Here is an 18,220-nt window from a genome sequence, read left to right as displayed (position 1 = left end):
TTGACATTGATGCCATCATGCCTATTTATGGAAGAATGGCCGTATGGACTAGTGACAGAAATAAAATTCTGGCTAGTCTGACTTTGACTTTCTTTTTCCTTTTTAGGCCAGCATCTCTTTGCAGGAACAAATCTTGCTGATCTTGCTGTCGGTCTCATCCTGCTTGCAGGGTCTTTGATAATTTTGTGCATCTGTTTGGTGCTGATAGTTAAGTTACTGAATTCTGTGCTAAAAGGACAAGTGGCCTCAGTTATCAAGAAGACGCTCAATACCGGTAACTATGTGTTGTTTCTGTGTAACTATGAATAACTGTGGCAATAAGCATCTGTACTGACGCTTTGCACTGGCCGATCCAAAGTGATGGCATGAGTAAAGCAATATGAAGCTGAAATTCTAGAATAATATTTCATCTTGTCAGTGTGTTTCTTTTGTTTCTTTTTCTAAATTGGTGAGTGAATGTTTCACTTGTGAAGTGTGGCTGATTAAGCTGTAGAAACCAAAGTCCAGACTCTGTTTTTGATGTACTGTATAATCATTAGCTGTTAGAATCCTAGGGGTTAGTAGATATATATCCTCAGTAAATACCACGGAAGTGCTGACTACTTGCTCTGGCATGGGGCCTGCACCTCATGTTACTGCTAGAGCTAGTTGAAAAAAGGGACAATTTTTTTGGTGCTTTCCCTTCCCTCCCCAGTTCCTACCATTCCTTCCCTTGCCCTGCTACACCCCTCTAGCCCTTTCTTAAGTGAGGTATGACAGCCAAAAGAGCCACCCTCTCTCCTGACTGAGCAGCCAGCTTCAATCCCTATGACCACCTGTCTCATTAAAAAGCCAGCTGCATTTCTAGCACGGAGTCACTTTGCGCTAGGACATTCGCCCAGGTGCAGCTTTTGCCATCATCCCCTTTTGCTTTCTAGACTGAGGAGCGGGGTGGGTCCCACTAGCAGTGGGACACAGCCCTGAAAGAGGTCTGAGTGAGGAAGAAGAGATGGTGCTCTGCATGCGGAGAAGGTTAAACAAACAGGACTTGCTGCTGGCCCTTCCTTCCTCTGGGGCACAAGGCACCAGTAGCTCAGGAAAAAAATTAGTCAGTTCCCATGTTTACATCTAATTTGGAACTGGTCAGTTTCCTGGGTTTCTTATTTCACCTCTTCACAACTGATGAAGTCCTGATTTCTTAGTTGACTGGCAAAGCTGCAGGCTTCAGGGAAACATGGTGCATCATCTCTCTAATTAGGGTCTTTAGGCCTATATTTTCGAAAGTTATTAGTGATTTTTGGGTTCCCAACTTGAGACACATTAAAGAGACCTGATTTTTCACAGGATGGGTTCTCAGTGCTTTTTGAAAAGCTGCCAAAATTGAGGCAACTGAAATTTGGAAACCGTAGGCCTTGTTGTTTCAGTTTATAACTTGAAAGGCACCTATATGTTGTGTTGATCTCCATTTAAATGCTTCTATTATTATATGCACTGTGGTAGCACCTAGGAGCCCTAGTCAAAGACCACGGCTTTGCTGTCCTAGGTGCTGTACTAACATAGAACAAAAAATGGTCCTTGCCCCAAATAGCTTTAATATCTAATAAATAATAAATAATAATAATATTTTCACATCTGTATTACATATAGCATCAAATATTTTGTGAATCTAAAAGTCGTGCCCTCCCTTTTTTATTTTTCAGATTTCCCATATCCTTTTTCTTGGGTAACCGGATACCTGGCAATGCTTGTTGGAGCTGGTATGACGTTCATTGTTCAAAGCAGTTCTGTTTTCACATCTGCTATTACGCCACTTGTTGGTAAGTTCTTTGGTCTTTTATTTCGAAAGCCTCATATTTTATGTTTTTCAGTCCAAAATATTCAGTCCTATTTTCTTCTTCTAGGTATTGGTGTTGTAAGCATCGAGCGAGCTTACCCCCTTACGTTGGGGTCTAACATTGGTACGACCACGACGGCTATACTTGCTGCTTTAGCAAGTCCAGGCAGTACATTAAGATATTCATTACAGGTCAGTATAAATCATGCTTATTGTTACTTACAGATTGAAGTCCGTGAGAATTTTGCCAGAATAAGGAGGATTAAGGTATAAGGAGGATTTACCTCTAATGATGCTGGTGTACAAATATCCCATACTAGTACAAGACTATGGCCTTTCAAACCTGAGCTCTTCAGGTTATTAAAGGTCACTCATCAGTCTCTCATACTGAGGCCAGAGTAAAAAGGTACATTAAATGTTCACAGAATTCTGTTATATAATGGCTTTCCTGAGATTGTCTTGATTCTGTTTATAGATTTTCAGAAATGAAAGTCTGAAGTTAGGTTCCCGAAGTCAGAATGTAGACATCTACACTGATGGCCTATTTTCAAAAATGCAGAACACCACATAGCTCCCATTGACTTCATTGTTGGCTCAGCCCTTGTGAAAAGCACACCGCTGATTTTAGGAGCCTAGGTTTGGAAACCTATATTTTAAAATGGTAAATGACTTTCCAGGTATATGGTGATGTCTGAATTTACCTTTCTACATCAAGGGGGAAAATGGTAATGAGGTCTTCTCTATAACCAGTATCAATGCATTTCAATAACTCTAATAAACTGATTGGGTTATTGACATACATATAAAACACGGAAATAACCACAGTAGTCATTTTATTACCTCCACACAAGATTAAGCAGCGGCAATCTCAAGTTGGGCTAAATCCAGTTAAGTTGATCTCATGTTAATTAATCATTTTATGACAGCCTTTAAAAAACAAAACCATGTGTTTGAATTAGGGCTGTCAAGATATTAAAAAAATAATCGCAATTAATGGTGCAATTAAAAAAATTAATTGTGATTAATCTCACGATTAATTGCACTGGTAAACAATAATAGAATACCATTTATTTAAATATTTTTGGAAGTTTCTTACATTTTCAAATATATTGATTTCAACTACAACACAGAATACAAAGTGTACAGTGCTCACTTTGTATGTATAATTAATTACAAGTATTTGCACTGTAAAAAAACCAAAAGAAATAGTATTTTTCAATTCACCTAATACAAGTACTGTAGGGCAATCTCTTTATCATGAAAGTTGAATTTACAAATGTAGAATTATGTATAAAAAAACTGCATTCAAAAATAAAACAATGTAAAATTTTAGAGCCTGCAAATCCACTCAGTCCTACTTCTTGTTCAGCCAATCGCTCAGACAAGTTTATATACATTTTCAGAAGATAATGCTGCCCGCTTCTTGTTTATAATGTCACCTGAAAGTGAGAATAAGCATTCTCATGGCACTGTGATAGCCAGCTTCGCAAGATATTTACGTGCCAGATGTGCTAAAGATTCATATGTCCCTTCATGCTTCAACCACCATTCCAGGGGACATGTATCCATGCTGATGACGGTTTCTGCTCGGTAACAATCCAAAGCAGTGTGGAGCGACGCATGTTCTTTTTCATTATCTAAGTCAAATGCCACCAGCAGAAGGTTGATTTTCTTTTTTGTGGTTCAGGTTCTGTAGTTTCTGCATCAGAGTGTTGCTCTTTTAAGACTTCTGAAAGCATGCTCCACACTTCGTCCCGCTCAGATTTTGGAAGGCACTTCAGATTCTTAAACCTTGGATCGAGTGCTGTAGCTATCTTTGCGTTTTGTCAAATCTGCTGTGAAAGTGTTCTTAAAATGAACAACATGTGCTGGGTGATCATGGGAGACTGCTATAACATGAAATATGTGGCAGAATGCAGGTAAAATAGAAAAGGGGACATACAATTCTCCCCTGCGGAGTTCAGCCACAAATTTAATTAATACATTTTTTTTTAACGACCGTCATCAGCATGGAAGCATGTCCTCTGGAAAGGTGGCTGAAACATGAAAGGACATATGAATGTTTAGCATATCTGGCATGTAAATATCTTTTGACACCGGCTACAACAGTGCCATGAAAATGCCTGTTCTCACTTTCAGGTGACATAGTAAACAAGAAGTGGACAGCATTATCTTTTGCAAACATAAACAAACAAGAAGTAGGACTGAGTGGACTTGTAGGCTCTGAAGTTTTACATTTTTTTGTTTTTGAGTGAAGTTATGTAACAAAAAAAAATCTACATTTGTAAGTTGCACTTTCACGACAAAGAGATTGCACTACAGTGCTTGTATGAGGTGAATTGAAAAATACTATTTCTTTTGTTTATCATTTTTACAGTGCAAATACTTGTAATAAACAATATACACTTTGATTTCAATTACAACACAGAATACTATATGAAAATGTAGAAAAACATCCAAAATATTTAATACATTTCAATTGGTATTCTATTGTTTAACAGTACAATTAAAACTGATTAATCGCAATTAATTTTTTTAGTTAATTGCGTGAGTTAACTGTGATTAATCTACAGCCCTAGTTTAAGTGTTAGTTTTAATCAAATAACAATTACTGAAGGGAAATAAGATAAGGGCAGGGATCTACCGATTTGGTCAGCAGACACTGGTCTTATTTTGCCCAAGCCCCTTCTTGAGGCTTTAGAAAGCAGGTCGTAGGGTTTAAGGCCAGAAGGGACCACCAGATCATCTAGGCTATGTCACTCTTAAACCTCTACAGCAGCTGTAGCACTGCAGCATACACACTTGCAGTGGCAATGGGAGGGTTTCTCCCATTGCTGTAGTTAATCTACCTCCCTGAGGGGTATTAATTTGGTTAACAGAAGAATTATTCTGTCAACCTAACACTGCCCACAGGGGGCGGTTAGGCTGACTTACGTGTGGCTTTTTCACACTCCTGAGTGACACAACTGGGTTGACTTAACTTTTTAGTGTAGACCTGGCCCTCGTCGTGTGACTTCCTGTATATCACAGGCCACCAACATCACCCAACACCCCCACGCTAAACCCAACAATCAAAATTAGATGAAAGTTCTGTAGCCCACAAGAAACTAAATTATTATCTGGCACAGGCAGAGAAGGGGGGAGACTGAGGTGTACCAATGCCGGAAGCCCTTGCCATGGTAGGGATTGATTGAGTGAAACATATTGAGATGATCCCAGCAAGTTAACTGCACTCCATGCTGCAAAGGAAACCCGCCCTAAGTCACACTCTGACTTTGGAAAAAATTCCTTCCCAACCCCACGTATGGCAATCAGCTAGAGGCTGAGCACGTGAGCAAGCACCTGAGTGAGAGAATGCTCAGTGCCACCTTAAAGCACCGTCTGTCCAGTGTCCCATCTCTGATGCTTCAGAGGAAGGAGAAACAAAACCCTGAATACGTCAGGGTCACCCCTTCAGGTGACCGACGGAAGACATAAACTGGAAGGGACCCCTAGGGCTGTTGAGTTTGGCCCCCCGCCATCACGAGCAACCCCATCATACAATCCTACTCATAAATTTATCCATCTCTCAAAACTAATTAACTTATTTGCTCCATAACTCCTATTGCGAGGTTGTTTCAGAACTTCACCTCTTTGATGGTTAGAAACCTTCTTTAAATTTCTGGCCTTAATTTGTTCGTGGCCAGCTTATACCGATATGTTCTTGTGCCAGCACTGTCCTTTAAACTTAATAGCTCTTCACCCTCCCTAGTGTTTACGTCCTCTCAGACTTCATTTTGCTAGGCCACGCAAGACAAGCTCTTCCATTCTCCTCTCATAAAATAGACCCTCCATATTCCAGTCATCCTAGTAGCTCTTCTCTGCACCTGTTCCAGTTTGAATTAATTTTTCTTGAACATGGGTGACCAGAGTTTTACACAGTATTCCAGATGAGTTTTTACCAGTACTTGTACAATGACATTAATACTTCTCTATCTCTACTGGAAAAGTCTTGCCTAATACATCCTAGGATTGCACCTGCCTTTTTCGCAGCCACATACATGGTGGTGGCTCATAGTTATCCTGTGATCAACCAATACACTTAGTCTCTGTTGCTTCTAACTGATAAGCTCTGAATTTATAACAGAAATTCTTATTATTGGACCCTACCTTGCACTTTGTACTATTGAATTCCATCCCACTTCTATCACCCCAGTCTTCAAGGTTTTCCTGCATAATATTCAGATCCTCCTCTGTATTGCCAATACCTCCCACCTTTGTATCAACAGCAAATTTTATTAGCATACTCCTACTTTTTGTGCCAAAGTCATTAATAAAAATATTAAATAATATTGGCCCGAACACCAATCCTTGAGGAACTCCACTAGTAACCTCTCTGCAGTCTGATATTTCACCTTTCAGCACAACCCATTGCCTTCTCCCCTTTAGCCAGTTCCTTGTACTAATCTTCATCTTCTCTAATTTAACTAATAATTTTCCATGTGGTACCATGTCAGATGCTTTACTGATGTCCAAGTGTATTAGATCTGTTGCATTTCCCTTATCTAAAAAATCAGTTCCTCTTCTCAAAGAAATAAATCAGGTTAGTCTGGCACACTTTATTTTTGGTAAACCCATGTTGCATTACATCCCCTTTTCCATTTACCTCCATGAATATAATTATTCTTTCCTTCACAGTTTGTTCTAAAACCTTGCATACCATATAGGTCAGACTAATAGCTCTGTAATTTCCCGGATCACTTATTTTCCCTTTCTTAAATATCGGAACAATGCTAGCTATTCTCCAGTCATACGGTACTACTGCCAAATAGATAGATTTATTAAAAATCTTTGCTACTGGACTAGCAATTTCATGTGCCAGTTTTTTCAGTATTCTGGGATAGAAATTATCTTGTCTCCCTAATTTTAGATCATTAAACTCTTAAAGTTTTTCTTTCACCTGCAATGTGACAGTCTCCATTCCATATGCTCATTTCCATCAGCCGTACTGCCTTCATGTCCCTGTTCTGTATTATCATCCTTATTGAAAACTGAGGCAACATATTCATTTAGTTTTTGGGCCATGCCTAGAATTTTAATCTCCCCGCCCCCTCCACACCGCATAGTGGCCCAGCCTCATCCTTCCTTTTATTTTCATAACTAAAAAACCCTCTTACTATTTATTTTAATTTTCTTGATGAGCTAATTCAACTTGATTTTTAGCAACTGACACTTTACTCTACATTTTTCTAACCTCAAAAATATAGTTTTCTTTGCTGATAAATCCTTTTTTCCATTCCCTGTAGGCTCTCTGCTTACTCCTAATAAGCTTTTTGAGGTGGTTTTTTATCCAGTTGTGTCTGGAGCCTTTCCCTTGCTTTTTTCCCCTTGCTTGGGATGCAAATTGCAGATAGTTTTTGTCTACTTGATTGAAAGAATACAAAAACTTCCTCCACATTTAAGTCCTTGAGCTCTTCAGTCCAGTTGACTTCTCTAACTAATTCCCTTAATTTCCCAAAGTCTGTCCTTTGACGAATGTCTATGTTGGAAATGTTTATTGGAGATGTCGGAAATCAGCAGATGCACAATCATGTGCTTTGGTCACATTAGGCGTACAGATGGAAATAACCTTGAAAAAGTTGTTGCGGAAGAAATAGTGGAGGGTCATCGTAGTAGGGAACTACCAGTGAGGAGATGAATACATGGTATGTGACAGATCACTGGAAGGTCAGTTTCTGAATGTGCAAAGACAGCAGTGGATGATGAAGGCTTCTAAAAGTTCTGCTATGATGTCACCGATATTCAGACATGAATAAATGGATTTTCTTACTTTACTGTCTTTTTGAAATCATAAACCATAGCTGATTACCTGGTTTTGATTGTCCTTCCATTTAGTTTAAACCGAATCAACTCATGATCACTCCATCCAAGGTTATTTTCTATGACCAACACTATGACCAAGATGTCCTCACTGCTTACCAAAACCAAGTCTAAAATTGCATCACCTCACGTTATTTCAGTAACTATTTTTTGAAGAAAACTGTCGTCTATCACATCCAGCAATAAGTGGGCCCTACCAATATTAATAGCATTTATTCTCCAATCTATACCTGGGAACTGAAAGTCTCCCTTTATGACACAATTCCTAGTAATATTTATCTCTTACATTATTCAATATATTGCTGTCCATAACCAAGTCTGAAACAAGGGGTCTATTGCAGACCCATAAAACTATCCCAATAGAACCTCTTTTAAAGTGATTTTGACCCAGTTTGTTTTATCCATATTGTCACTTATTCCTTTACAGTTTTCTGCATCATTTATGTACATTCCCCCCCCCCCTCCATTTACCTTTATTTCTCTCTCTCCTAAACAGCACATACCTTTCAATATCTGTATTCCAGGGATGAGTGCTATTCCACCATGTTTTTGTAATCCCTATAATATTCAGTTTGACCTCTTGCACCACTAGTGCCAGTTCCTCCCATTTTGTTACCCAGACTCATTGCATTTGTGTAGATGCATCTCAGTTGTTTTCTTCAGACCTTACCCAGTTTTCTGGCTGGATTGGGTATAGTCCTTTAACTAACTGTATCCTCTACCTGACTATTATTCCAATCAATATTTGTACTTTCTTTCTCCTCGCTGTCCCTACTCTTACTTTCTAGTGTTCCTTTAACCCTGACTATATCTTCATTTAGCTGATTTTCCTCATCCTGTGTATTGAAACCAGGCGTGGAGATTGAATGAGTATCTTCCAATCTTCTCTCCTTATCTCCTAGTTGAAACCCCTTCTTATCAGTCATGCCAGTTTTGATCTCAGAATGTTAATATCCCAGGACTCAAGGGGATTTCATCAGTCAAGAAGAGTCTTCTTTATGTGAATGCCTCTTACTGGTCAGTCATCCCCAAATTTCCTCATAATACCAATCCTTGAGCCATCTGCTGATCTTCATTATTTTTCATGCCTTCACTCGCCTTCTCTAGGGACTGGAAGTATTCCACTGAAGATCACCTGAGTTTCCACTTCATTAAGTGTCTTACTGAGCTGAGCATAATTGTCCTTGATCCATTCCATTTATATCTGGGGATGGATATCTATAGAGACGCATACTGCTGTGTGGAAGGGACTCCTGTTTGGAAGTGTGTGAGCCTCTAGCACACACTAGCATGACCAGGAACAGCTGCTGGGGAGCCTGGTGCCCACCCCAAAGGGCAGGGTTGGGGGTGGTACAGCCATGCTGGAGGAGTTGCTGGGGCTGGGCACTGGCTCCTGTGAGCGGCGGCCTGGCATGCTACTGCTTTTGCTGCTGCAGTTCCTGGTAGAGCTCTGCAGCTCTGCGGATATCCGCTTTATATCCGTGGATATCCACATCTGGGGATATAAATTTTGTATCTGCACAGGGCTCTACCAATGTTAGCTAGTGACTGACTTTTAAACCTTGCCCACTAGATCATCACCATCCCTTTGTTAAGGGATATGAATGAGCACTGGCTCACGCCACAAGCCTGGAACAAAATATTCAAAAATCAAGACTACATCTCCAGACCACAAAATTGCCTCCTCTCGGACCACACTCCCACAAAACCTGCTGCTAATTGTTCACTCAAGAATTTCTTTAACCTTTGTATTTTAGGAAGTTTTTCCTAATGTCCAACCTAAACCGCCCTTGCTGCAATTTAAGCCCGTTGCTTCTTGTCTTACCCTCAGAGGTTAAGAGGAACAATTTTTCTCCCTCCTCCTTATAGCAACCTTTTAGGTACTTGAAAACTGTTATCATGTCCCCTCTCAGTCTTCTCTTCTCCAGACTAAACAAACCCAATTTTTTCAATCTTCCGCCGTAGGTCATGTTTTCTAGACCTTGAATCATTTTTGTTGCTCTTCTCGGGACTTTCTCCAATTTGTCCACATCTTTGCTGAAATGTGGTGCCCAGAACTGGACACAATACTCCAGCTGAGGCCTAATCAGCACGGAGTAGAGCGGAATAATTACTTCTTGGGTCTTGCTTACAATACTCCTGCTAATACATCCCAGAAGGATGTTTGCTTTTTTTGCAACAGCGTTACACTGTTGACTCATATTTAACTTGTGATCCACGATGACCCCCATATCCCTTTCTGCAGTTTTCCTTCCGAGGCAGTCATTTCCCATTTTGTATGTGTGCAACTGATTGTTCTTTCCTAAGTGGAGGACTTTGCATTTGTCCTAATTGACTTATTAGACTGCCGGAGTCTAAAGGCAGCACCTTATTTCCTTATAAGCCACACATTTTTTACATTAAAATACACATTAGGTTTGTGTGCCCTTCTCATTGATTTGTACTTGTATCTTTTTTAGTTGAAAAAGAAATTGCTTGTTGTTTGAGTTGGCTGGCTTTGTCCCCAGCATGCAGCACTGGGGTGAAGGGCTGCATGGTAGAACTACTCAGCAGAGCTGCGTGGAGGATGAAAGTTCTGTTTTGTGAAGGATTTCGAGATATTGAGTTTTGGCTTTGTTCCAAATTGGAGCAAACACCCAAAATTTCCAAATTCTCCACAGTGGGAAATGAAAAATAATATATTGGGTCATTTGAAATGTTTCTTTTTGATTTTAACTTTTTGCATTTTTTATTGAAGTAAAAAAAAACATTAGATATGAAAAGTAGTTTGAAAGCAAAAAATCAAAATGTTTTGTTCCAAAAATGTCAAAATGGGACATTTGTTGAAACCTTTCTCCCCCTCCCCGCAATGATATTCTGGCAAAATGGACCCCGTTTCATTAAGCATTTTGATGCTGATGGAACCACATATTCCAAAGAATCTGGTTCTCCCAGAGCTTCTCTGACCAGCTCTGTGTTTCATTCTGCATGTGGATGTGCTGTCCATTGTACACTTGTAATGACCTGACCCCATACTCTTGTTGTAGGCGCCCTGATTTCACTGGGAATTTTGGTGGTGTGAGAGTAAGGAATTAGACCCTTAGGCCAAGTCAGATGTAACTTAGTTGTCTTATGTTGATGACTCATCAAAAACACACAGAAGTCTGGATATTTTCCAAACATTATCTTGATTTTTAATCATTATTATTAATTATGTAGTACCCACAGTGTGCATAGTGCTTCCCAGAACATAGACAAGACCTTACAACCTAAATCTAATCATAACTCTAAGTGTGATAATAGAGTAAGAGGGGAGCAAGGGAAGACAGAACACAGACTCTGAGGAAGATCACAGGTTTGTTGATATTTGGGACACAGTATTTAAAGGCACTCTAACTAACTGTTCAAAATATGCTTGCTTTCAGATTGCTTTGTGTCACTTTTTTTTCAATATTTCCGGGATTATTCTGTGGTACCCAATACCTTTCACCCGGGTACCAATCCGCCTCGCAAAGAGCTTGGGGAACATAACAGCCAAGTACAGATGGTTTGCTGTTTTTTATCTCATCCTCTGCTTCTTCCTGATCCCATTGGCTGTGTTTGGTTTGTCGGTAGCTGGCTGGCAGGTCCTTCTGGGTGTTTGTGGTCCCATCCTACTCGCTTTGATTGTGGTGATTGTGATTAATGTTCTGCAGTCCAAACGGCCAAATATACTGCCTACAAAGCTCCAAAACTGGGATTTCCTTCCCAGGTGGTTACACTCCTTGAAGCCATGGGATAATGTGATAATTTCTGCACTCTCCTTCTGTGGGAGATACTGCTTCTGCAACAAGTGCTGCAAATGCTGCAAAGACAAGACGGAAGATGAGCTGGCCAGAGACAAGCAGGGAAAGGCTATGGCAGTTTACGATAACACAGTTGAATTGGCTGATGAAGAAAATTGTGTTACAAAGACAGAACCAGCAGCTGGTGATGAGAAAACCTACTCAGACAACACAGCATTCTAGGAGGGGATCAATCTGTAATAGAAAAGATACAGTATAAGACAATCAATCTCTTGAAAATCAGTATACTGGGCAGTATACTGAGGAATGAATGAAAACTCTGTTAGGTTCTTGTATCCAGTGGTATACTACTCATCAAGGAATGCAGTAGAACAAATTCTACAGGGTTCTCAGAAAGTCTAAGATCAGGTAAAAAGCTAAGGCTGGATTTTTATCTGGAGGATCTACTACTATATGATACATTAATTCAAGGTCAGCAGTACCAAACAAATAAACATTGCTATGCAGTCCCATTAGCAGAATGGCTCCAATGAGTTGAGAGATATGAACTTAAAAAAACCACTCTGGAATGTGCAGAACATTTTCTCCAAATTACAGGGATATTTACCACACTCACCCGATGATCCCACAAAGTTTCTGGAAGAGGCAAAAAATCAGAAGAATGAAAATGTTTTCATATATTCATTTCCTGTAACGTTAGAGAGCTGAGATGCTGTATTTTGTGACTTCTAGCTAAAGGCTAACATGTAACAATTTTAAATTGCTGGTGCACTTGCCTTTTGAAAGTATAAATTGATTAAGGATTGGGTGCCTACTGAAGGGCTTGCTGGAACCTCTTTACTAAACCATAAAACAGCCTTTTAAAATAGTGGTAAAGATTGGATTTAGAGCAATAAAAGTCCAAGGAAATTTGGACTTCAGCATTATGCCTACTGTGGGGTTTATGCTAAGATCACACGTTCTTAAAGAAATCTTTTAACATCTACTGTAGAGAAAATGTGTGTTAACTGTAACCATTTACAGCATGGCCTGAGTCAACTTAGTTGGAATCAACATAGTGCCTGATGTGAATTTGTACTGTCGGTATTATGCATGTGCATATTAGGAATCCAAATCTCTAATAAAAATCCATAGGTAAAGTAATCATACAGCACATGCTGGGAAGTCCCTTGTCCTCACTCTCTGTGGGTATTAATGTTTTAGTAAATGCCCGTGAAGACTAGTCCACATCATGGACTGACAAACTGCAACATTTCAGAATGAGCCATTCTGAGTACTGCAAAGCCTTCAAAAATCAGTACGCTTTTGTTGGCTTTATGTAATTTAAAAATGACCAAATCATGGGAGATGCAGTGGGTGAGGGTTGGAATGTGTGAAGGCTGACAGTTGTGAGGGATGGAAAAATTACAACCCTGGCTCTCTGCTAATTTTTAGTTTTTATAGCTGAGTTACAAATGAGACTTATAATGGAAATGCTGACAAGACCCTTTCATTGTAGCATAGCTACTCAGTGCTGCTAAAATAGATTTACTTCTGAAACAAGTTTCCTATTTTCTTAATGTTATGTAATTTAATAGGCAGAACTCAGTTATTATGTAAATATGTACATTTTGAGGGTGAAAATAAGTTCTTCACATTTTTAAATTGACATGTTTACAAGTTGTGTAAAGTCTGCTTTTTCATACTATATTAAATTTTATTCAGGCTGAGCTTTTGATTTTTTCTGTATCTGTGAGCCAATGACAAGATGCTAAGCATAGTTGCGATTTGTATCTATTAGCCCAGATAGGATTTTCAAAAGGACTCAATGTAGGCCTAACTCTGCTTCTCTGGATCTCAATAGAGAGCTCAGAGTTAGGACCAGCCACCCCTATTCCTTTTTCTGTTTTCTTGACGTTAATGTTTGTTGAACTTTGTTGTCTTTAAACCACTCTTCTCAGATGAACAAGATCTCTATTCTGCCGCTGATATTTCTAATGTGCTCTCACATGTCTTTATAGGCTTATGTGCATTTCCTACTCTCAGCTTTTTGACTCATTAGAATAATATCTAGATATTCTTGTGAAATTCTGTCAGATTTTTGATTGACTAACTTTAAAATAGAAGAAGTTTCTTGCTTTTCCTTAGTCAGTTAACAGAGTGGCTCTTTATTTTAAATAAAAGCTTAAACAAGCCCTCTATCAAAACACCAGGGGTAGGTTAGGGAAAGCAGTTGCTACAAAGGAACTGGAGGAATTATGTTTAGGCATATGAGCGCTCTAGGCTCCTTTGTTGTAACTATTCTCCTGTCCTACATTCAGTTCTTGTTTATCCTTCTTCACTCTTCATATACGTTGTGTCATATGCCTTTATTTTTAAGCAGAACTCATGGATTTCAGAGGAGACATTTACTTAAAAACTGATAGCACATGTCCCAGCATATTCATTCCCAGACTCTAATAATTGCTATTTACACTTAATTTATAATTGTTCTAGTGTACAGCATTTTCATAAGTTATATCGTAAATGTCTTTATGTGATTGAGTTGTTTACATGCCATATTTGAAAACTATGCAATGTTTATCTATAATGTAAAAAGGACACACTGTATATTTTATAACATAGCTTTTAAAAATTGTATTTGTAACTATGTATACTTCATACTGTGGAGCCATGTTAGTGGCTCCATTGTTTAAGTTACATTGTGATTTGCTGCTAATGCAGGAGGTGAGTTCTTAAAATAAAGATTACAGTGTAACTAAATATCTTCATATTATGTCTATAATACAGAAGGATGTTGAATTCTATTTTTCTAACCAGTTATGAATTTTCTGTGAAGAGTAACTGTTGAGCCACAAGGTTTCTAAAAATCATTTTTTTAAATTAGAGGAAATTATACAACCTTTTGGGATTCTGTACCATTGGCTTTGTAACCTGGGCATGAGTGTTCATCTTGCTGTGGTAGAGTGCAGTGCATTGAATAAAAAAATAAAGAGATGTTTAAAATATATACATTTACTTATATGCAGTGGTTGCCAATGGAAAAATAGTTCTGAGTCAAAGAGCTCTACTTTGAAACAGCAATGTGTAAAGGATATGGGGTTGTGCATCAGCATAGGTACAACAAAGGAAATCTTAGCAGCAATGTGCACCAACACAGATTTTCATAGAAGTGAACATGCTGCGTATGAGGCATGCTGGAAGGGACCATGAGAGGTCATCTAGTCCAGCCCTCAGTGCTGAGGCAGGGCCAAGTTAAATCTAGAATTTCCCTGACAGGTGTTTGTGCAACCTGTTCTTAAAAACATCTAATGCTGGGGATTCCACAACCTCCCTTGGAAGCCTGTTCCAGATCTTAACTACCCTTACAGTTCGAAAGTTTTCCCTAGTAGCTAACCTAGAGCTCTCTTGCTACAGATTGAGCCTAGTACTTCTTGTTCTACTTTCAGTGGACCTGGAGAACAATTGATCACCATCCCCTTTATAACAGGCCTCAACGTATTTGAATACTGTTAACCAGTACCCCTCTCAGTCTTCTATTCTCAGGACTAAATAGGCCCAGTTCTTTTTAACCTTCCCCCACAGGTCAGGTTTTCTAAACCTTTTATCATTTTTGTTGCTCTGGACTCTCTCCAATTTGTCCACTTCTTTCTTAAAGTGTGGTGCCCAGAATTGGACACACTACTCCAACTGAGGCCTCTCCAGTGCCAAGTAGAGTGGGACAATTATTTCCTCTGTCTTACATAAGACACTCCTGTTAATACATCCCAGAACTATATTAGTCTTTTTTTTTTTTTTTTTTTTTTTTGCAACTGCAACACTGTTGACTCATATTCAATTTATGATCCTACTATGGTAAGCCCCGGATCCTTTTTCATCAGTACTATCACTAGCCAGTTATTCCCTGGTTTGTAGTTGTGCATTTGATTTTTCCTTCCCAAGTAAAGTACTTTGCAGTTGGCTTATGTGGGCATGGGGATTTTCTGGCAAGTTTCTACGGGCTAGCCATAGTGAAAAGTAGGTATGGAAGAGTAAAGGGAAGATTGTCATAACACTCTTGATGCTTGATGGAGCGTTGGGCCTCTGCTGTCCTTTCCCCCGCACTGTGTGAAGGGGGATACATGCAGAACAGAATGTATTCAAGAAACACTGGCTTCTCTTTTTCCCCAGCTAAGGACCTAAGTGATTTGGCTTTTTAATTGGGCATGCATATCTGTTTTGCTCTTTCAGATTGAACATGGTGTAAGGAATTTAAAATGTGAAAAGAACCCAGAGCTATTTAAGAATTAAAAATTGGTAAATTACAAAATTACAGCGTTCTATCAAATTCAAATACCAGCACAGAAACATTCCTTATTTGAAAATGGATAAATGTGCAACACTACATGAACAGTATTCTTTCAGAAATTAAAACAGTGGACGGCTTAGACACTTGGCTTATAATTTTTAACTTCCTCTATTAAACTAGAAATATTGAAATTCAGTTTGCTGTCGTCATGCCTTATGCCTGACTCCCCGTCCCTCATGAATTAAAGCACATCAGTGAAAACATGGATAGTGCCTGTAACGGGGTGGTTTGTTTGGTCAGCAGGCCTAGCAGTCTGGGCCTCCAACTCCAGCCTTTCTAGGGTTGCCAGGTGTCAAGTTTTTGACCAGAACACCTGGTCGAAAAGGGACCCTGGCAGCTCTGATCAGCACCGCTGACTGGGCAGCTAAAAGTCCAGTAGGCAACACAGCATGGCTAGGGAAGGCTCCCTGCCTGCCCTGGCTCTGCACAGCTCCCAGAAGTGGCCAGCATGTCTCTGTGCTCTCTAGGTGCAGGGGCAGCCAGGGGGCTTTGCGCGCTGTCCCCACCCAGTGAGCCAGCGCTGCAGCTCCCACTGGCCTGGAACTGCAGCCAATGGGAGCTGTGGGGGCGGAGCCTGTGGACGCGGGCAGCATGCAGAGCCCCTGTGGTCCCCAGATGAAAGGGCCAAGGACATGCCACCAGTTCCATGAGTGCACAGAGCCAGGGCAGTCAGGGAGCCTGCCTTAGCCCCATTGTGCCGCCGACTGGGAGATGCCTGAGGTAAGCACTGCCTGGCTGGAGCCCACATCCTGCACCCCAGCCCCTTGTCCCAGCCCTGAGCCCCCTCCTGCACCCCAAGCCCCTCATCCCTGACCCCACCCCAGAGTCCGCACCCCAACCCCCTGCCCTAGCCATGAGCCCCCTCTTGCACCCAAACCTCTCATCGCCAACCCCATCCCAGAGCCTGCACCCCAGCTGGAGCCCTCACCCCCTCCTGCACCCCAATCCCCTGCCCCTGCCTGGTGAAAGTGAGTGAGTGAGGGTGGGGGAGAATGAACGACAGAGGGAGGGGGGATGTAGTGAGTGGGGAACAGGGCCTCAGAAGGGGTGCGGTAGGGGCGGGGCCTCGGGGAAGAGGAGGAGGAGGGGTGGGGCAAGGGTGTTCGGTTTTGTTCAGTTTTAGAAAGTTGGCAACCCTAAGCCTTTCTGCCTGTTCCAGGTATCCCTGGCCACTGGATGAGGTGTTAGCTGGAGTGACCTTTGATGGTAACCCCTCATCCTGTCCTCCTTGAGGCTACAGGCATAGCTCTGGGGTGGGAAAGGGGACCTGAGTCCTCCCTCTGCAGCAGATCTATGCCCTGGGCCCTGAAAGTTAAACAGCATGCACTGGCCTAAGTTTGGCCAGCCTGCTTGCTCGCTTTCCCCTGGGCCACTTCCTACTACCACTGCATCTCAGTCTGGGGCATGGGCACAGTGGCATTAGTCTTTATTTCCAAACCCACACAGTCTAGGGCTGATGCCTGTTGCCTGCTCAAATCCTAGCCCACGGTTCCTCCTCCCTCCTGGAGAGCAGCTGGGGAGGTGGGGGGAGATTCATAGGTTCACCTAGGAGAACTTTCCTCTCCTGTTGCTGCAGGGCAGTGCTCCTCCAGGAAATGGCCACCCACCTGGGGCTGCTGACGCTCTTTATCCTGGTATTCTCCCAGGAGCATGCTCAACAGTGCCTGAGGGGGAAAGGCCTCCCTGGGCCAGTATGGGGCCCAGTATTTGTCTCTGCTTTAGCATGGGGTTTGTAAAGCCCATCCCTGTGCTGTCCACCTTATGTGAACAATTTTCAAATCTGTTCTGGAAGTTCACTGAAGCCTCACTTTGGCAAAGCATTTAAGTAAACACTTAACTTCAGGCAGGTGCTGCAGAGGGATCTAAAGACTCTTAGAATGAAGTTCAGCAAGGGACTCCTCATTGCTGCTCTTATCTCTGCACATTGCTGTACTCCTCTTTCATCTGTCTCCGCATCTGGACCACAGTGTTCATCATTCACCTCTGAGCTTTTGGCTCCTTTGCTGTCACTTTCAAGTGGACCCTTCTTCTCACCAGGATTATTTGGGAGGTTTACCTTCCCTTTCTTCAGTTTCCAGTGTGTCCTGACAATGTATTCATATCTAGAACAGAGCATTAAACTGAGTACGTTTTAAAATCTAGGGGAAATTAAACACACTACTATCACTACTGCGGGTTAAACACTCCACTACTTAATTTCTCTCCTTGATTTCCATATTGGCAACCATGGAAGGAAATAGTTAAATGACTGTTTTTAGTCTAATCTAGTTCTGTTCTTATACTGCACTCATCACAGTAGTATCAGAGCACTTTCCAGAAGTGCATTAAGCAACGTGACTATCTGTTGCATTCTCATTCATTCTCTTTCTCATCCTTTCCCTGGGGGAAATAGTGCTTGCAGTGCAGTGTTTTGTTTTGGAAGACTTTTTTTGTTTTTAAATATACATGCTTTCTATG

The 18,220-nt window shown here is 40.9% G+C and overlaps 1 protein-coding gene across 3 annotated transcripts in view; it reads left to right on the top strand.

Annotated features, from left to right (window-relative positions):
• Window positions 1-18,220, top strand: part of SLC34A2 (solute carrier family 34 member 2) — a 142,999-nt gene that overhangs the window by 30,456 nt on the left and 94,323 nt on the right. For 2 of the 3 annotated variants that reach the window (XM_027820583.3, XM_027820579.3), the window contains 4 exons: window positions 107-274; window positions 1,680-1,796; window positions 1,881-2,005; window positions 11,077-12,715. In XM_027820583.3, coding sequence (XP_027676384.1) covers window positions 107-274; window positions 1,680-1,796; window positions 1,881-2,005; window positions 11,077-11,658 — 992 coding nt within the window. In that variant the 3' untranslated portion in view covers window positions 11,659-12,715. Of the gene's footprint in view, window positions 1-106; window positions 275-1,679; window positions 1,797-1,880; window positions 2,006-11,076; window positions 12,716-18,220 lie in introns of those variants that run through there. The other variant, XM_043544564.1, reaches the window with a different exon arrangement.

The sequence above is a fragment of the Chelonia mydas genome, chromosome 4, assembly GCF_015237465.2.
Source record: "Chelonia mydas isolate rCheMyd1 chromosome 4, rCheMyd1.pri.v2, whole genome shotgun sequence".
NCBI lineage: Eukaryota > Metazoa > Chordata > Testudines > Cheloniidae > Chelonia > Chelonia mydas.
This window is presented reverse-complemented; position numbering and strand designations above follow the sequence as displayed.